A 21,334-nucleotide genomic window follows, 5' to 3' on the forward strand; every position below is an offset into this window, starting at 1 on the left:
GAAGGTGTTGGGTCCCTCTGGAACTGCAGTTACATTCTGTTGTGAGTCCTAAAAAATAAAACAGGCCCTGCAAGAGTAACAAGTGCTCTTAGCTGCAGAGACATCCCTCCAGCTCATGATTTAGTATTTTAACTTGAAGTTTATTATGAGATAACCCTATTGTAAGCTGACATTTCTGTATGTTCATTAAATATCAGTCAAAAGAATAATTAGAGTATCTTAATATAATCTTCGTGCCAAGATAATTTTTGCTTTTATAACAATATCAGTGTACTTGATATTATTGGAGTCTATACTGAAAAACTGTTAAAATAGGGACTGGAGAGAAATTTGCTGCTCTTACAGAGGACCCATATTTGGTTCTCAGCACCCGTATCTAAAACTCTAGTTCCAAGGACTATGATGCTTTCTTCTGGCCTCTGAGAGAACCTGCACTCATGAACACATATACCTCATCTCCACATAGTTAAAACTAAAATAAAGCTTTCTTTAAAAAAAAAAAAAAGTAGTTAAAATAAGACTGGAGAGATAGTTTGGTTGACAAAGTGGTTAACATATTAGCATAAGAACACAGGTTAGGCCGGGCGGTGGTGGCATAGCCTTTAATCCCAGCACTTGGGAGGCAGAGGCAGGCGGATTTCTGAGTTCGAGGCCAGCCTGGTCTACAGAGTGAGTTCCAGGACAGCCAGGGCTACACAGAGAAACCCTGTCTCGGAAGAAGAAGAAGAAGGAGAAGGAGAAGGAGAAGGAGAAGGAGAAGGAGAAGGGGGTGTGTGTGTGGGGGAAACAAAAACAAACAAACAAAAAAAACGCAGGTTAGATCTCCAGCACTCATGTAAAAGCTGGTGACATGGCCACACACATACCTGCCGCCTCAGTGCTGCAGAGCAGACACAGCAGCAGATCTGTTTTTTACTGACTGAACTGAATTAAATTTATGAGTCCCAGGTTCAGAGAGACTGTGACACAAAAACAAACAAAAAGATGGTGAACAATTAGGAATACATCTTATGTCAACCTCTAGCTTCAACATGCATGTGCATACCTGTGTTCCTATACGTGTGTGCACACAAACAAGTGCATATGCACAAAAAGTGTTAAAATAGAAAGATTAATATTTTAAATAAAATTAAATTTAAAAAATTAAATAAAAATTAATACGTTTTACTGCAGTTGAAGAACACATAAAGAGTAGTGTGAACTTGCTGAAAATCCGTAAGTTCTAGCTAATTTTAACCCTGACCTGATTCTGTCTAGTTCTCAGTACTCTTGTGACACCAGAAAGCAAAGGGTAGAGACCAGATTCTGTTTATTAGACTCTGAGATATTTTCATCAATTATTGGTGAATGGCATCTAAGGAACAGGAATGTCTTATATGCCAGGTGAATTATAAACTGTAAGTGTATGCCAGTGAGAGATTTTGGCTTGGCCGGCCCTCCCTCCCTCCCTCCCTCCCTCCCTCCCTCCCTCCCTCCCTCCCTCCCCCCTCATGGGATGTTTGCAGGCAAAGGAGAGGGAATGGAGTCATATGAAATGTGAAGAACAAATACACTATTTTAGCATTGGGAACAGCAGTTTTTGGTTTTCCTCTTTAGAGTAGTGGAGGGTGTTGTAGAAGGGATATACAGAAAAAAAAATGACATGTAATAGAATTCTGAGGACTATAAGAATTGTGTTTGGAAATATGACAGTCAAGGCTTAGGATATGTCAGTGTCAGTTGGAGGCCAGCCTGTTCTACAGAGTGAGTTCCAGGACAGCCAGGGCTACACAGAGAAACCTTGTCTCACAACCTCCCTCACACAGTTTCCGTGCCTGTTACAACATTAAGAAAAAAAAAGAAGAAGAAGAACATAAAAAGATAGTAGTCCTAAGTTTATCTTCATGTCGGTTTTCTGACCAATTAGATGCCTGGAATTCTGTCCTGAAACTGAGTAAGGGAAAAACATTCAGGGGGCTCCAGTGTTGATTCATAGAGGTGCTGCCATGGCTGTTCGTCTCTGCTGCCCCAAGCTGAATTGTTAGGATGATGGAATGGCAGTATTTCTTATTTATCTGCAGAGACCATCGCTCAGCATTTGCAGCAGTGTCTGTGGAAACGGGTTTTATTTAAGATGGGAGGGTAAGCTCAATCTGTAGCTCTTAGTGATAGAGACTGTTGCCATGGAGTCTTGAATCAGATTGGCTGACCTAAGGACCAATGAAAAGACAGGACATAAAACATAACATCATTTAACCTTGAAGAATTCCTTTATTTGGTGGTTTAAAACATTGATATTGACAGAATATAGAGCCATGAAATAAGATGTTTCAAAAATGATAAAAGGTGCTTTTCTCAAAATTTTATGTTAAATCTGAATACTACTCCTGTATATTTTCAATGTAGTCTGATTGGGAGATGAAGTCCTTACCTCCTGTTTGTAAGTTGCACTCCTGATGCAGCCAGATGGGCATGTGACAGGGGTGGTATGGTTTGGGTTTTTTGTGACAGGGTTGTTTTGGTTTTTGCTTTGTTTTTTTTTTTTTTTTCCTTCTTTTTATTTTTTTGACAGAGTTGTTTTGGTTTGGTTTTTCAAGACAGGGTTTCTCTGAGTATCAGCTGTGGCTGTCTTGGAACTTGCTCTGCAAACCAAGCTGGCCTCCAACTCACAGAGATCCACCTGGCTCCAGGTGCTGGGGTTAAAAGGGTGTCTCCCTCACCAGCTGACAAGTTTTAATTCTAAGCACGGCCATGATAGGACAGAAGTGATTTATCTCTATGTACACTGTAAGTTTGCTGCTGTTAAGAGTCATAAGGTAAATATTTGTGTTTTTCTGATGGTCTTAGACCAAAAATCAACTTGGGAAGGAAAGGGTTTATTTCATTTTGCTGCTTGCAGTTATCATCCAGAAAAATTGGTCAGGAACTCAAGGAGGCCAGGACCTGGATTCAAAAACTGAAGCAAAGGGCACGGAGGAGTGCCGTTTTCTGGCTTGTTCGATGTGGCTTGCTCAGCCTGCATTTTTATAAACCCCAGGACTACCTGCCTGGGAATGGCACGGCCCATGGTGAGCTGGGCCCTTCTGTATTGTTAATCAATAAAGATAACATCCTACAAGCTTGCCTACAGTCCAGTCTTATGGGGGTATTTTCTCAGTTGAGGTTCTCTCTTCCCAAGTGACTCTGGCCTTTGTCAAGTTTACATAATAACTAACTAGCACACTCAGAAAGCTAACATACATACACATACATACGTACATACATATATGTCATGAGAAATGGACTTAGATTGAACAGAAAGGTAAGAGACTTTATAAGCCTAATCTTTAAGTCTCCAAATATAGCCTGCATTGATTAAAAAGAAGAAAGGGCCTTAAATTTAGGTACCTTTTTATTCAATACTTTATACCCTAGAATTTTCCTCAATGGTCAGTTACTTTTTACCACCTAGAACATGGTTAAGGGATCAGAGTAGCTACATTAAATTCTTGAATTTGCTAATGTTGATTTCTCTGACCTTTAGTTTTCTGAAAAATACCCTACTAAAGAATTAGTTATGTTACAGTGATAAAAATCTTTTTAGTGATAATAAATAGAAGGGCCGGAGAGATGAATCAGTGGTTAAGAGCACTGGCTGCTCTTCTGGAGGAACTAAGGTTGATTCCCAGCAACCACATGGTGGCTCACAACCATCTGTAATGGAATCCGATGCCCTCTTGTAACGTGTCAGCAACACCTTACTAATATATGTAAAATAAACAAATAAATATTTTTTAAATAAATGAAAAATATCAAAGTCATAGAACAAATGTGGTTTTACAGGTGCAGTATATAACTTCCAAAACTCATTAAGAGAACATTTAAGATCTGTGTATTTTATGTTATACACACATATACACAAAACAACAATGACCAAAACCCAAACAACCAAACACCTTATGAAGCCAGCCAGACGGCTCAATGGGTGAAGAAAGGTACTTGGTGGAAGTTCCTGATGGCCTCAGTTGGATCCCCAGAACCTGTATGACAGAACCAACTTGTGTACAACTCTCCTCTCATCTAACAAACCTCTGTCCCACAATAAACAGAGAGAGAGAGACAGAAGGAAATGAAAATCTTAAAAAAAAAAAAAAAAAAGAAAACACTCTCAGGAATTAAACAATAGGAACAAAGGATTAAAAAAAAATAAAGTATGTGTGGGATACTAGGAGTTAAAGACTTAGACAGAAATTAGGGTGGAGGTATGGGAGAAGGTGTGGGAGATGGTTAAGATTAAGTATGTACATATATGTATACGTGCATATACACACACACAAACACATACACTTTTGGAAACCCACTACTTTGAAATGTAACTTAAAATCTAATAAAAAGCAGCTGTAGAGAGGGCTCAGTGGTTAAGGGCACTGGCTGTTCATCCAGAGGTCCCAGGTTCAATTCCTAGCACTTACTTGACAGTTTATAACAATCTGTAACTCTAATCCCAACAGAGTGCTCAGACCTAAATGAAACACCTCTACCAACTCTCCCCAGGGTCAGTCAGGTGGGGAAAGGAGATCCAGGTGATGGGTGGGTGCTATGAAGTGCTGCCTAGAGGACATGACATGGCACCTGCACTACCAGCTTACCATTGCTAAGATTACCTGCATAAGACATACAAAAGACCAAGCCAGCAAGGTCAGGCAGCACAAATTGGACTCAGGGATACCCCAGTTAGGGAGGGAGGAGAGATGACAAGAGGTGGAAAGACGCTGTGTTGGGGATTTCCTTTGTTCCTATTGTTTAATTCCTGAGAGTGTTTTCTTTTTTTTTCTTTTTTTCTTTTTTTTTTTTTTTTTAAGATTTTCATTTCCTTCTGTCTCTCTTTGTTTATTGTGGGGCAGAGGTTTGTTAGATGAGAGGAGAGTTGTACACAAGTTGGTTCTGTCATGCAGGTTCTGGGGATCCAACTGAGGCCATCAGGAACTTCCACCAAATACCTTTCTTCACCCATTGAGCCGTCTGGCTGGCTTCATAAGGTGTTTGGTTGTTTGGGTTTTGGTTGTTGTTGTTTTGTGTATATTTGTGTATAACATAAAATACACAGATCTTAAATGTTCTCTTAATGAGTTTTGGAAGTTATATACTGCACCTGTAAAACCACGCTGCAGAGACTGGAAAAATGCCTCAGTGATTACGATCTCTCACTGTTCTTACAATAGTAGTCCTTTTGTGCAGTTCTAAGCCACTGAGTGTCCTCAGAAGATCCTCTGCCTTAAAAATTGTGCTTCAAAAAAATAAAAAAACAAAACCAAAACATCAGGATGTGGTTTACAGTATGTACAGTGCTCATATCGGCCCTCCTGGGAGCTTCATGTCTTTGGTTTGTTCTAGTCACTGTTACATATGAATTAGTCCCTTTTTGTTTCTTGTGCCAAAAATAAAATGTCCTAACTCCTTAATTTCTTCTGTATGTCAAGTGAACCATCAAAAGGGGAATTATGTCTATGCCTCCTGTTGGCTTTACCGCTGTTCTCGTTGTAAACACTGTTTAATTTGGTGTGTTTGTGTGCAAGTGAGCAAGCACAAGTGCCTTTGCACGGGACTGTGCACACAGAGTGTGAAGGGCAGAAGACGTCGGCCATCTCTCCCCATTCTCCACCTTTATACCTCTAAGACAGGGTTTCCCACTGGGCGTGCTGGCGCACACCTTTACTGCTAGCACTCAGGAAGCAGAAGCAGGTCAGTCTCTGTGGATTTGAGTCCAGCCTGGGCTACATAGTTCCAGGCCACCCAGATTTATAAAGTGACAAATTGTCTCAAAAAAAAAAAAAAAAAATCAAAAGAAAGAGAGAGGGAGAAGAAAAGACAGGGTTTCCCACTGAACCCAAAGCCTGCAATTTTCTCTTTTGTTGATGAGCCCATGAACTCAAGGAATACGCCTGTCTACCTCAGCACTAGAGTTATAGGCATAGGTAACCGTGTGTCTACCTCAGCACTAGAGTTATAGGCATAGGTAACCGTGTGTCTACCTCAGCACTAGAGTTATAGGCATAGGTAACCGTGTGTCTACCTCAGCACTAGAGTTATAGGCATAGGTAACCGTGTGTCCACCCTCAACACTAGAGTTATAGGCATAGGTAACCGTGTGTCTCTACCCTCAGCGCTAGAGTTATAGGCATAGGTAACCATGTCTCTACCCTCAGAACTAGAGTTATAGGTAACCGTGTCTCTACCCCTCAACACTAGAGTTATAGGCATAGGTGTGTCTGGTTTTGTTTTCTTTTTGTGTTGTGTAGTTTTGTTTGAGACAGGGTCTAACTGTGCAGCCCTGACTAGCCTAGCACTTACTATGTAGACCAGGTTGGCTTCAAACTCACACAGATTCACCTGTCTCTGCCTCCTGAGTGCTGGGATTAAAGACTAAAGACATAAGTTAACACAAAACATCTCGCTTATGCCTGTGTTTTGTTGATGTTTGTTTGTTTTTTATGTGGGTTCTGAGTATTTGAAATCAGAACTTAGACACTAAGCACTTACGTTTGCTAAGCCATGCTATGTTTCTGCCCCTGTTCTTTCTTTTCAGCCTTTTAAAAAAGTTAATAAATTGACTTACCCTTAAGCTGTAACTTTCTCTCCCTCCGCCCCAAGATTTATTACTAGGAATTTTTATTTGTCAAGAGTATGCAGAGACTGTACATAGAATTACAGGATAAAAGTTACCTTTATTAAAGGTTATTTTGGAGAGTAAAAGAATGTCTTACCCTGTTGAAAATACTAAGAACAATATTTTACAGTGTTAAGCTAGGCACATACTTATAATCACAGCACCCAGGAGGCTGACACATGAAAACTCCTGCAAGTTCAAGACCAGCCTGGGCAAGAGAAAGCAGGGCCGTGGGCAGGTACAATGCTGTCACCTGTAACAATAGCACTTAGGAAGTGGGGCAGGTCATCCTTGGCTACATAGTGATTCCCAAGCCCACCTAAGCTAAGCTTTTTAAGTCTTCTTTCAAAAGGAGACAAACAATAAAAGCCACCTACAGGTGGTGGGAGAAGGGAGGAGATAGATCATGACTCGGAATTAGTAACTCTCTCAGACCCATCATGGCTAGCATATCCTGTGTCATTGTAGGGTGTGTGTGCATGCACATGCATGTGCGCTCGTAGTCAGGACAAGGTTTTTATTATTGTTTTTGAAGCAATAAGCATACATGGGAAATGATAAGGACTGAAACAGTGGTAGTTGAAGACCTGACTTTAAGAAGCAAGGAATGCTTAAATAAGGAAATAAGGAAATACTGTCTTCTGTAAGGGGTTGAAATGGAGTGATGTTTATCCTTGTTCAGCATATGCACACCCTGCTTCTGGAGCTGCTGCTCCTGTGACTGGCTGTCCAGTGCCAGCAGGATCTTCACTCTCAATAAGATTCTATTAGTATATGTAAATGAGTATTTTCATAGTTGTTCTTTGTACTGTATGCCATCAGACAAGATAGTTATCTAATGTGAAGAATACAGAAATGGTTGTTGTGCATTACTTATAGTGTGCCTTTTTTTAATTATTAAGTTGGATATTTATCTACATTCCTGAAACAGTTTTTAGGGGTTTTTGTTGTTCTGTTTTATTCTGGAAAACACATGAATGCCTGTTTTCACAAAAGTGACTGTACAGTGACTTGAAATAGAGCAAATGAGACAGTGCATGGCCTTCCAGTAAAGGATATTTGAAGACCGAAAAATGTATGTTTTCGTTGTTGTTTTGTTGAGACAGGGTCTCAGTTTGTAGGCAGCCCTGACTAACCTGGAACTCATTCTGTAGACTTGGCTGGCATCAAACTCAGAGAGATCTGCCTTGAGTCCTGGGTGTAAAGGCATTGTCACACTAATGCCCAGCCCTGTGCTTGTTTATTACCAGCTTAGAAAGCTAAATTGGGGCTGATAGGATCGAATAACAGGAAGATTCGTTTTGTCCTCTTTTTAAGGGAAGTTTTCTCAAAAGGAATAGTTTATATTTGAAGGAAAAAAAAATTGACTTTGCAGAAGGTGAACTAAGCTGACTGCCAGTCCTATGTGCTGAGTTTTACTAGAACTTCAAAGACTTGCCTAACAGGACAGAGGAATACATACATACACTCATCTAGGACCAGCAAGATGGTTCTATAGGCTCAGGAGGAAAAGATACTTGCTGCCCGGGAAGACGACCTGCTTTCTACCCCTGGACCCCATATGGTGAAAAGAGAGGACCAACTCTCACAAGTTATCCTCTGACTTTCACTTACATGCTGTGGTATGAACACACAACACACACACACACACACACACACACACACACTAAAATTTAAAAAGTTATAGTTGATCATGTGTAAATATGACATGATATAAACAGATGATAAAATCTCACATATAGCCAGTACTCAGAAAACACCTTGAGGGTTATAACTGTTTCTATAGAAGCCTGTAACAGTACATCAATGTATAGAGAATATATATAGAACACTATCTAGATGAACACTATCTAGAACCCATCTAGATGAGATTGGGCACATTCAAGGTGGTATGACCATAAACAGTACCTTCTTCCCCTCCCTATCTTGCTCATCTTAAATTTAAAGGCTCAAGAAACCCTTCTTCCTCAGCTTCCAGCCTCCCTGGTGCTGAGGATACAGGAACATCATACTATGTAGCTGTTAATCATCTCTTTTCTGAGACAGAGTCTATCTATGAATCTCTGCTGTCCTGGAACTAGCTCTGTAGAGCAAGCTGGGATTGTAGGTGTGTACCACTACACCCAGCATGAAAGAGAACTTTTTTGTTCCTAGGCAAACAAGGTCTCTAAACAGCTGAGCAGGCAGACAAGTAATAGTCTTGCATGCAGTTTAACTTATATTGGACGAGGCTACTTGTGCTTCTTGAGAACCTTTGGTGTCTGACCCTTTGAATTGTTTGAAGGATAACAACTCGGTTGACAACTCTGAAGCATTGTTGAGCATTTGTTCATTTAGTTCAAACTGTACAGCTACACCGGGAGTGTGAGTGGGTTACGGGGGAAAAAGAAACTACACAGGATCAGAGTGCACTCTGTGGTCCCTGTAAGGAGGAGCTAAGAGTCTAACCTCAGCAGTTAAGGACATAGATCTGTTTGTAGAGCACGAGCTTGGATAACTTTGGGAATCTATAGCATCCAGTATTTCCCAGGCAGTGACAGTAAATGATAAGACGCCACCCCAGGTATTTGTAATCTGTTGAGTGAATCAAATAGTGAACAGCAAAACTAAGATCTTTTCCTACTCCAGGAAGGTCTTTAGTCTGTTTGGAGGACACATGGCTAGAAAGTTCTTCTCTCCATGCTTACTTTCAACTGCTTAAAAGACACAATGTAAGACACTGTAACTTGTATAATTTAGCTGCTTTTTGATAATATGTAGCTTGAAACTGGTAAAGATTTTGTAGTTTTTAGTAGCTAGGATAGCCATAGTGGCAGTTCTCCATTTTGTTAAAGAAGGATGTTTCTGCTGGTGTAAGTAGAGCTTTAGGATACATTTTTCTTCTCTAGAGAGAATCTAGTGATTTAAATAATATAGCTGAAAATATGAGCATGCTTCTGAAGCTAACAGCATATAAAGTGCCAAGAGAACTCAGAACTCATCCTAAATTGCTTTAGAACTGAACTCGGGTGAATCTCAAAATAATTATGCTGAGGAAAATTGTCTAGACAGTGCAATTCCGTTTCTGTGAAACTTGGGAAAATGCATGTAGCTACTGATGTTGCTGTGTGGTGAACTATGTGCTTAGCAGTGGTGAGGCCTGGGCTAGGTCCACAGCACCCCATTTTCAGTATCTAGAAAAGACAGATTCATTTGAAGTGACAGAAAGCAGACCAGATCTGGCCAGAGATGATGGAAAGATTACAGTGCTTATTGGCTCAGTCGTCCTGATGGGTTTACAGGTGTGTTAATATTGCAACTCATCAAATCTACGTTTCAGTTCACATAGGTATCTAGACATGATAGCATATGCTCGTAACTCCAGCACTTAGGAGGCGAAGGCAGGGAGATCAGTGTGAGCTGGAGGGAAGCCTGCTCTCCATAGTAAGTTCTAGGCCAGCCAGGACTACATAGAAGATCCTATCTCTAAACACACACAGTGTAATTAATCAGATATATGCTATGTTATATATCAGTTTTACTACAATAACGTTTGAAAAGAAAAGAAAGCTGGGTATGGCTAGTACACCCTTTTAAACCAAGTACTCAAGAGGCAAGCAGATCTCTTTGAGTTCCAGGACAGCTTGGTGTACATAGTGAGTTTCAGGACAACCAGGGTACCTACGTAGTATGACCTTGACTTAGAAAAACAGCAAATAAAAACATAAATAAAAATGAATGAAGGAATGAATAAAAGAAATTAATCCAGAGGACTTTTTTTTAGGTTGTAGGGAGACTCTTGGCAGTGTGTGGGGGTCTGTGTGTGTATGTCTTCGCGTGTGTTTTAAAAACAAGTCTTGTGTGTGCATACAAAGCTGTACCTCTCATTGCTTGCATTCCTGTTTCTTCAGAAATCCATAGAAGCTGCTGTACCCTGCTGTAGAACATGTCGAACAGTAACACTACTCAGGAGACTCTGGAAATAATGAAAGAATCAGAAAAAAAACTGGTGGAAGAATCTGTAATCAAAAATAAATTTATATCCAAAATTCCAAGTAAGGAAGAACTTGAGAAGGAGGGTGAAGAGAATGGTCTGCGTCAGGAGACACAGGTAAGGGTTAAGTGTGACATGTTCACAGTCCATGAAGAGACAGAGAACTGTCGGGATCTGCTGATGACTGGTGTCAGCTCGCCCCAGCTTCTCCCAGAGCCAAGCACAGCGGTGTACTCTCGTGTCCTTGTTTGCTTGTCTGGTGCTTTGGGAAAACACTGATGAGAGTCAGTTGGGGAAGAAAGGGTTCATCTCACCTCACAGGTCACAGTTTATTTTCCAGGGAGGCCAGACCAGGGACTCAGTCAGAAACCATGGGATCATTATAGAAGGCTGCTTCCTGGCTCTTCCAGCTAGCTTTCTTATACAGCCCAGGCCCACATGCCTAGGGCTGGATCCACCATCCACAGTGTGCTGTAGGGCTGGATCCACCATCCACAGTGTGCTGTAGGGCTGGATCCACCATCCACAGTGTGCTGTAGGGCTGGATCCACCATCCACAGTGTGCTGTAGGGATGGATCCACCATCCACAGTGTGCTGTAGGGATGGATCCACCATCCACAGTGTGCTGTAGGGATGGATCCACCATCCACAGTGTGCTGGGCCTTCTAGTTAGTAAGTAAGAAAGCACCTTTAATCCCAGCACTGGTGGAGGCCAGCATGGTCTGTATAGAGTTTCAGGACTGGCAGGGCCATACAAAGAAATCCAGTCTCAGGAAAAAAAAAAAAAAAGAAAGAAAAAGAAAAAGACAAAACAGAATAGAAGAAAACAAAAAGAAAAGAAAATTCCTCACACTTATGACCGAAGTCTGATTAAGGTAATTCTTCAGTTAATGTTCCCTCTTCCTAAGTGATTGTAGTTTTCGGTCAGTTGATAGCTGATGCCCACTGTAATGGCTTACAATCCCCTCAGCAAGCGAAGGCAGAAAAGTCAGAAGGTCAGAGTCATCTTTGGCTTGCAGCAAGTTCAGGGCCAGGCTACCTGCCCTTTTTAGTCACAGTCCAAAATGACGATGCCAGAGGAGACAGTGAGACTCCACCCGCTTGGGCCTGAGCTCACTGTTGTCACTGCAGTTGCTGCACTTGGCTCTGACTCTGCCTGAACCTCTATTGTACAAGAGGACAGGAAGCTCCACGACCTTCTTGAGGCCCATTGTTAGATACTCATTGTAGTATAATCTGGGTTGCTTCCTTCTACACAGAAAGGAACAGATTCTAAAATGGTTTATGAAAAAGAGTAACATCCCCTACCATAAACTTTATATGGATACAAAATTTTAAAATGGCCAGAATAGCATTGTTTTACATCAAAACAGGCTTCAAAATGTCTTGAACAAAGACAAGTATGTTTTCTGAGCCTAGCCAAACAAACCCATTGTTTTCTTTTTTTGGATCCAAAAAGAAAGTTCCTGTATCTAATCCAGTGGTCCTGTGCTCACAACTAAGTGACAGGGTTTAGTGTGGTTTCCTCTGTTTAGCAGGGCTCCCTGCTGTAGGAAGCTGATGCTCATGTGTGTGCTGTTGGGGTAGCACAGCTCACCTTGGTGCAGTCGGCCAGCATTCCCCTTGCCTTTGTGCAGGCCTTTGTGCAGCTTGCTCTGAGGTCCTGGCTGCTAAGCTTTCTTCTGTCAGAGGCACACTGAGCTCAGTGCTGGGAACCTTGTGGGAAGAAGGCAAAGTGAGGGAGTGGACATGGGGGAGGGGTTGCCTCCCCTTCTCTTTATTGACTGGTAGAGCTGAGGTCCTGGAGCCCCAGGCAGCATTGCTTGCCTTTGTCAACATAGCATCCTCTATCTGAGAGGGATCTACTGCATTTCTGGTAGCATCTCCAACCAGTGAGAAGACAGAGGTGTTTTCTCCACCACTTAATTACTCTACGACTCAGGGCTGCAACTAAAATGCAGGCCCAGCACTGAGACATTGCAGTCTGTCTCATGCAGTAGTCCCCTGGGCTAGACCATAGGGACATCCACTGTAGTGTCCTGGGCCAGACCATGGGATGGCTATGCTGTACTGAGCACAAGGGAGAACTTACACTTGCATATTTTTTTCATTTATTTGTTTATTTACTTTTAGTGTTTTTAAGACAGGACTTCATGTAATTCAAGTTGACTCTTAAACATGCTATGTAGTCCAGGCTAATCTTGAAGTACACCCCCCAAAATGCTAGGATTACAGTGCCCAGAACCATCGTTATTCATTCATAGATAGATAGATAGATAGATAGATAGATAGATAGATAGATAGATAGATAAAAAGACAGAGAGACAGACAGACAGACAGAATGAATGAATGAATGAGTGTCTTGTCTGCATGTATATCTGTGTATCATGTTGTATCTGTGCTTCATGTGTATGCCGTGCCTACAGAGGCCAGGAGAGGGCATTGATTCTCTGGGACTAGGGTTAAACTGTTGTGAGCCACCATGTGGGTAGTGGGAACTGAACCTAGGTCCTCTACAAGAGCAGCCAGTGCTCTTAACTACTAACCTATCTCTTTAGTCCCACCAGTGATACTGATTTTTTGAGATATTATTTATTTTATGTGTATGAGTGTTTTACCTGTATGTGTGTCTATATGCCATGTGTTCTGCAGTGTTGGACCCACTGGAGTTAAAGCAGTTGTGAGTTACTCACTATGTGGGGGCTAGGGACCAAACTCAGGTCTTCTGGAATAGCACCCAGTGCTTTTCACCACTGGACCATGTCCCCAGCCCTACCAGTGATTTTAAGGCTGCCTATGGTAGCACATGCCTTAATGCCAGCATTTGGGAAGTAAAGGAGGCAGATCTTTGTGAGTTCAAGGCCAGTCTAATCTATATACTGAGTTCTAGCCCAACCAGGGCTACATAGTCTCAGACTGCTAACCAAGCTAGTGAATTGCACACACCTGTATTTCCAGCATTTGGAAAGTAGAGACTGAAGAATCAGCCCAGCCCAGCCCAGCCCAGCCCAGGCTATGTAAGTCACTGCCTTAAACAAAACAAAACAACCTTTGCATATAAACATATATTCAGCAAGTAATAATTGCTGGTTGGATGGCTCAGTGGCTAAAGGCATTTGACACAAAGCATGAATTGAGTCACCGGACCTGGAGGGTAGTTTTCTGGTGCCCAATTAGGCAGACTGGGCCTTTTCTAGCTAGCTAGTAGAGGCTTTTTTGTGTGTGGCTACTCTAGTTCTCTTTGGTTACACAAGCCTAATTTCTGTAAATGCTTCGTTTTGTGCCTAAGGGTGAGATTGGTTCTTAATATAAGCCTGGGAGATAAAACATTAACTCTAGCAAAAGTCAGATTAGAACCAGGAGCAATGTCAATTTGGAAGGTCTAGAAACTTGAAGCATAATTTTTCAAGACAACTTAATTGACTTAGGCCTTGTCTTCTTTAAAGATTAAAGCAACAACATAAAGAGATGAATTAAAAGTTAGACAGCTCCCTCAGATATGTGTTCTGCAGCTGTCTGCTCTTCTCCTGTCTCCCTCTTACAGTGTGCCAGGTCTTTTCTGGATGCCTTCCTCTCCATTGTCTTTTGCATGTGAATTGTCATTCCCCGCCCATCCTTCCAGAGTATGTGGAGACACTTTGCCACAGCTCCAAAAATACTTACAGCCTCTACTGATACCAAGAATGAATTTTAAATACTCAAGACAGATAAGTGATGAATGTTTAATTATATGTTGTCAAGATTACATGAAAGATAATTAAGTGAACTTTTAGATTCAAATTATTTGTTCTCAGTAGACAGTTACCTTCTGAAGTCCTGTTGTGTATATTTCTTAAAGATAGACAGTAAAGAAAGAATATTTATAGGTTTTCTATTTCCTATGAGGCACTTATCTGGTTAAAATAATATCTTTATTTCAGTAGACAAATAAGTTGTAGGGAGTGTTAGAGAAAACCTTCTTCCCCACTTCCCTGACTCCTTTTGCTCCGACCAGAGGAGCTGGAGTCACTGCTGCCGTCTTTTGGAGATCTTGTTCCTTTTACAGTCTTTGGTCTTGTTACTGACTTTGGATCCCTTAGCAACCCCTGAGGAAGTCTTCTGTCCTCTTGTGTTTCTCAACATACATATACTCCTTGAAAGATGAATGAGAGAGAATTCATTGTCCACTGTTCACACTCAGCGTCTGTATCCCTCTTGCTTCTCGGTCTTCCCAACAGTCTGACTTGCACCAGCCATCAAGGAGGTCTCTGTCCAGAGCTGAAGCTGAAGAGTTTAAAAGAGAAGATGTTTTTACTAGGGCCATGTGATGTGCATTTTGGGAATCAGTTATTCAGAACAGCTTTTACAGGGAGATTTAGTGATACAAAATGCAGAGTCTGAGATTCTTTTTAGAGTGAGCAAGCCATCAATGTAACACATACTAAACTCAAGTGTGCCATATAAATAACCAGCTGAGTATGGCCTCCTGATTGGGCTTTCAGCCTTTATATTTACAATATCTTTGGACTCATCTATTCTGCTGCCTGACACTGGGTCTCATATTCTCCATCATATGACCTAATCCCTTAATACTAACCGTTGCTTCTGTATTTTATGCTTCAGTATAAATGAGAGTTGAAAAGTCTAAAAGAAGCATGATTGTGTGTATACCTTCCCTGCCTGGTACCTAGTACCTGATACATGTTAGGCTTTAACCTAACTATTGGCTATTCTGTGAAAACTATGCATTATGGGAAGTAAACAGATTCACACACTGTTAGTAGAGAATATACATTCATGCACTTTGAGAGGCAGTTATCAACACTTTATAAAGATTATAAGGTGAACTGTAGATATGCTGTATAGATATACTCAATGACATGGTCACTATTTATACTTTTAAAGATTAGAAACATCCTAATGGTATATATAATTAAAGGGAGTGGTAAAATAAACTGTAGCACAGCCACACAATGGAATACTATGTTTCAGCTACAAACACAACACATCTTTTGTGGAATGATGCCTCTGAACATTAGTTTATTCATAAAGCTCAGAGGAGTATATACAATTGATTTTTTTCAGTGTACATATTTATAGTAAGCTTATATACATAAAAGTCTATGAATAATTTTTTTAAATCTGTACTGATTGACTAGGACAGAAAAAGGTCAGATATTTGTGGGACAGATTTGAAACTACTCAGTGTATAACTCTTACATGTTTTGAATGTTTGTACTGTCTGTGTGTTTTACCTGTTTGAAAAGGCAGTAAAAAGATGCTTTGTATGTTTGAACGTCCATCCTCTCTTGTTGCAACAGGTTTTGCCATTGACCACTTCTACTGTAATTTCTTACTTTTGCCATTCTCCCACACCGTTCTCCAGTTTTTGACTGTGGCAAGTTGTTTGTTTAACTTATAAAGACAAAGAGAAGAGAAGTCTTACCTCACCAGCACTGTGCTGATGTTCCACTTCTGTCTTGTCTTCCTGTCCATCCTCCAGCCTCAGTTTTTTCTATACCCTAACTTCTTCCTCACATGTGTGTTCAGAAACCTTGACAAGTACTTAGTTGTTTACACCCATGTCCTGCCTCCAGGATTCTTCCTCTTCCTTGGCAGATGCTGTGCCCACACCACAGTCTCTCCGCCTTGTTCTGGAGCTCTTATCCCTATTTTCCATGCTCTTTGCTACTTTTTATCCTGCTTCATGCCACATCTCTTATCCAGAGAAGCTATGAGACCATCACTGGACACTTAGAACTAGGAGAATTCTCTTATTTAACAAGGGAAGCATTGCTCAGGAGGCAGAGGCAGGGGAGTCTCTGAGTTGGAGGCTACCCTAGTCTACATAGTGAGTTCTAGAACAGTCATAGACTTTGTGCCAAAAACAGGGCAGTGGAAGGAGAAGCATTTAGAGGGAAGACTCTCCATCCCATTTCTACAGCTATAGACAGGGCAAGTGTTCTGGACACAGCTCAGCAGGCGAAGGTGCTAGCGGGAAAACTTGTTGCCAAGCCTGATACCCTGATTTTGATCCAGAAACCCACAGACAATTCCTGCAAGCTACCCACTTACTGCCACTACATTCCATATGTACACACACACACAATATAATTAAAATATGTTATTGAAACTGGAGGTAAGAGGACTAGATGATTTTCCAGAGGACCTGGGTTTGATTCTTAGAACCCACATGCTGCTCACAGCTGTCTACAATTCTAGTTCCAAGGGATCTGATGCCATCTTCTGATGTCCATGCATACATACCCAGGCACGTGTACATAGACTTACATGTAGGCAAAACACTTATAAACATAACAAATAAAATAACTGGGTTTAGTTGCATACATCTGTGACTCCAGATTGGGAGGTTGAGGCAGGAGGGTTGCAAGTTCAGGAGTAGCCTAGGCTGCTTAGTGAGAGACCCTGTCAAATGAGGAAGGAAGGGAGAGAAGGAACTCACTCTGTCCAGTGCCTGACTAGCATGTACTTAGTCCTGAGTTTGATATCCCCAGCATGGCATAAACCAGGTGTGGTAATGGATGCCTGTAGGATTCAGACGTTCAAGGTCATCCTCTCATATATATATTGAACTATATATATATATATATATATATATGTACATATATGCATGCATGCGTGTGTATATATACATATGTATATATGTGTGTGTGTGTGTGTTATATATATATGGTTGAAGGCCAGCTGGAATACATGAGAGAGACATGGAGGGATCATGTTTCATTTCCATTATGGATTAAATAGACTTCTTTGAGCAAGTTTATAAGAAAACGTACTTCATGCTCTGGTAGTGCATACAGTCAGGTGAGGATCCCATGATTTGTTTAAAGCTTTTATCAATATGCAAAATAACCTTGGAAATTATTGTTTTCTGATTCTACATTTTCATGATGAGTGGTGCTTTTGACACTAAGACAATACAGGATCCGTTCTGTATAATACTTGCTGGGGTTGGAGTTGGGCAACATCATACCAGGTGACTTTCCACATCATGTGGTGACATATAAAACCAGTTAATAGTTAGTGTGTTGTTAGCGTGCCTTGCTTGTAATTGATTATCTGTACCTTTCCTGTTTTCTAACCCTCTTCTAACAGAGACGGACATCCAGTCATGGCCACGCCAGGAAAAGAGCCAAGGTAAGCAGTCTTCTCCACCCCTTACTCTCTGACATGATCGTTCTGCAGGTCAGACATGTATGTCAGTGGAGCCTGGCTCGCTCAGGTTCAGTAGAAGTAAAGCTTTCTTCCTGCCTTTCATAGCTCAGTCTCGGGGACATCACACACAGACTGTGAACATGCTCACATGTACATACATGCATTTCCTGATGGAATGTCTGGCCCCTTCTCTCCCATTTGGGCAGTCTTTATCTGAAATGATGCCTGAAATGATGCCTGACAGGACCCCAGGGAGCCTGAGAGTGGTATGCTGGCTTCTCTGCTCACTCAGGGCTTCTCTAGAATGGCTGTTTTTATGAGTATTAATATTCACCAAATTCTCCCCAATGCCAACTTGATGGTCTATGTAGTGAGTTCCAGAGCAGGTAGAGCCACAAGGCTAGATCCTGTTTCAATTTAAAAAAAAAAAAAGAAAGAAAAGAAAAAAGAACAGTAATACTACTTATAGAAACTGTAACTAACAGGTCTAAAAAAGCATTTTCTAAACATTCACCAAAGGGTGTGTGTGTGTGTGTGTGTGTGTGTGTTGCAGTTTTTGATGTCTTGTGCTGGGTTTTTTTTTTTTTTTTTTTCAGTCTAATTCCAAACTTAAGTTGGTGCGCAGTCTGGCAGTGTGTGAGGAATCCTCCAGTCCATTTGTTGATGGGCCACTAGACACCCAGGTAGGTCTTTTACAAGCCTACGTGGTGCTGTTCATTCTGACCATGACAGTTGTTATGTAAAGCATGGTAGCAACCCAGCATGAGCATGGACACTGGACCTAGAAATGAAGAAACAGAGTGTTACTTTGTTTTGAGACATGGTCTTATGTATCTCTGATGAGCCTCAAACTCTATAACCAAGGATCACTGTGAACTTCTGATCCTCCAGCCTCTCTATCCCAAGTGCTAGGGCTGCAGACCTGGGCCACCAAGACTTCCATGGAGAGGTCCTTTAGAGAAACAGTCCTGGTGCTGGAGAGAGAGCTCAGTGATTAGGAGCTCTGGCTGCTCTCCCAGAGAAACCTTCCAGTTCTGATTGCCAGCACCCACACAACAGCTCAGAACTATCTGTAACTTCAGAGGATCCAGCAGCCTCACACAGACTACACACCAATGCACTTAAAATAAGAATAAATAAATCATTGCTGGGCGGTGGTGGCGCACGCCTTTAATCCCAGCATTTGGGAGGCAGAGGCAGGCGGATTTCTGAGTTCGAGGCCAGCCTGGTCTACAGAGTGAGTTCTAGGACAGCCAGGGCTACACAGAGAAACCCTGTCTCGAAAAAACGGAGAAAAAAAAAAAAAAAAAAAAAAAGAATAAATAAATCATTAAAAAAAGAAAGAAAGAAACAAAGGAAAAGGTTCTTGTGGTAGTCTATGATGCTGACAGTGGGGACTTTGAGTCCTATGTCTTGCTCTTGTGGCAGAGGACCTGGGGCTGGACACGCCCTTCCTGACACACCCTTCCCATCCCATTCTTGCAAGGATAGCCAGAGCAGATTCAGTTATGACTTCTGATCGGAAAAGGTTGCCCCCTGCTGTCAGTGGAACAAAAAAATAAAGAAATTAACAATAGCCACTCTTTGTATAAGATAAAGTTGGGGCAGGAGAGATAACCCCATGGGTGTCTTAGTGCTTCTTTGCTGTGAAGAGACATCATGAGCACAGCAGATCTTACAAAGCAAAGCATTTAATTGGGGCTGGCTTACAGTTTAGAGGGTTAGTTAGTCCATCGTCATAATGGCAGGAAGCATGCATTCATGGTAGCTGAGAGTGCTACATCTGGATCCAAAGACTGAGACTGCAGGAAGTAAGCCACTGGGCCTGGCTTGGTCTTTTGAAACCCTAGAGCCTACCCCTAATGACACACTTCCTCCAGCAAGGCCACACCTTCTCATCCTTTCAAGTAGTGCCACTCCCTGGTGACTAAACATTCAAATCTATGAGCCTGAAGTGGCCATTTTTACAGCACAGTGGGTATAGCCTTGTCATATATATATGAGGACTTGAGTTCATATGTCCACCATAGTAGTAAGGGAAGAGGCAAGGACAAGAATTTCTGCAAGGCAAAGGCTAACTAGCCTGGGACACACTGCTACACACAGCACCCTATCTCAAGCAAGGTTCTCTGATCTTCACAAGTTTACACACAGACACACAGACAGACAGACACACAGAGATTAAAAAAAAAAAAAATGAAGAAAAGGCAAATCTTTCCTCCCAAGATTTGCTAATTGGATTTTGAGGGAAACACAAAAATAGTTTGTTTTTAAAGATTGATTTATTTTATACATATACATACACACACACACACACATTATACATTTTGCCTGAATGTCTGCATACCGAGTGCATGCCTGATTCCTACAGATGTCAGGAGAGACCATCAGATCCCCTGGAAGTAGAGTTACAGATAGGTGTAAGCTGCCAGCAGGGTCTGGGAAATGAACGCAGGGTTCTCTGTCAGAGCAACAGATGCTCTCAATTAAGCTGAGCCGTTTTCTCCACACCTACTGTAGAGTTTAAATCTTTCCCCATCTTTGATTATATGCCTCTTTCCTTTTGTTTAAGGACATAATTCAACTGCACATCAGCTGCCCCTCTGACAAGGAGGAAGAAAAGTCCACAAAAGATGTCTCTGAAAAGGAAGACAAGGACAAAAGCAAAGAAAAGGTTCCGAGGAAGATGCTCTCCAGAGGTGAGGGCTTTCCTCTCATCCACCTTAGCCCGATGCCACAGTGTGCTGTCTTGTCTGTCGGTGTGTCTCTCCTCTCTCTCCCTCCGTTATGGTTTGGTTTTTTTTGTTTTTGTTTTTTTTTTTTTTTTTGCGGGGGGAGGGGGTGTTTTATTTTATTTTTATTTTTTAATTTATTTTTGAGAGACTAGCCCTTGCTGGCCTAGAATTTACTATGTAGACCAATCTTGCCTTGAATTCATAGATATCCTCCTGCCTCTGCCTCCCAGTGTTGGACTAAAAGCATGTGCCACCACTGCCAACATCTCAATTTCTTTTCAAGATTTATTTTTATTTTGTTGTATGTGCATAGATGTTTTGCCTACATGTATCTCTGTGCACCATGTACATGCCTGGCACCTAGGCAGCCCAGAAGAGGGTGCCTGTTCTCCAGGGACTGGAGTTACAAACAGTAAAGAGCCACCATGTGGTTGCTGGGAATCAAACCCAGGTTCTCTGGAAGAGCATGCAGTGCTCTTAACTGTTAAGCCATCCCTCCAGATCCTTCTCTCTTAAATTTTGAGCCAGGGTCTCATGTAGGCTGCCTGGCCTATAACTTGCTGTGTAGCTGAAGATAACCTTGAACTTTTCCTGCCTGCACCTCCTGAGTCCTAGGACTACAGGGCTGTGCCACTGTGCCTGGTTTTAATGTGTTGCCCTCTACTAGCTGAGCTACACCCACAGCTCACTCTCTCTTCTGCTCTCCTTTTATGCTAGAGATTGAACCTAGGTCCTTGCACATATTAGGCAAGCAAACACTCTACCACTCAGCTATATCTCCACCCATCTATTACTTTACATTTTGAGGCATAATCTTACTAAGTTTCCCAGGCTGTCTTTGAACT

At 41.6% G+C, this 21,334-nt stretch overlaps 1 protein-coding gene across 21 annotated transcripts in view; it reads left to right on the top strand.

The window, feature by feature from the left end:
* Positions 1 to 21,334, top strand: part of R3hdm2 (R3H domain containing 2) — a 121,354-nt gene that overhangs the window by 53,889 nt on the left and 46,131 nt on the right. For all 21 annotated transcript variants that reach the window (XM_076920472.1, XM_076920468.1, XM_076920477.1 and 18 more), the window contains 4 exons: positions 10,516 to 10,715; positions 17,695 to 17,736; positions 18,351 to 18,437; positions 20,327 to 20,453. In XM_076920472.1, coding sequence (XP_076776587.1) covers positions 10,551 to 10,715; positions 17,695 to 17,736; positions 18,351 to 18,437; positions 20,327 to 20,453 — 421 coding nt within the window. In that variant the 5' untranslated portion in view covers positions 10,516 to 10,550. The remainder of the gene's footprint in view (positions 1 to 10,515; positions 10,716 to 17,694; positions 17,737 to 18,350; positions 18,438 to 20,326; positions 20,454 to 21,334) is intronic.

Source organism: Arvicanthis niloticus, chromosome 22 (genome assembly GCF_011762505.2).
Source record: "Arvicanthis niloticus isolate mArvNil1 chromosome 22, mArvNil1.pat.X, whole genome shotgun sequence".
Taxonomy (NCBI): Eukaryota; Metazoa; Chordata; class Mammalia; order Rodentia; family Muridae; genus Arvicanthis; species Arvicanthis niloticus.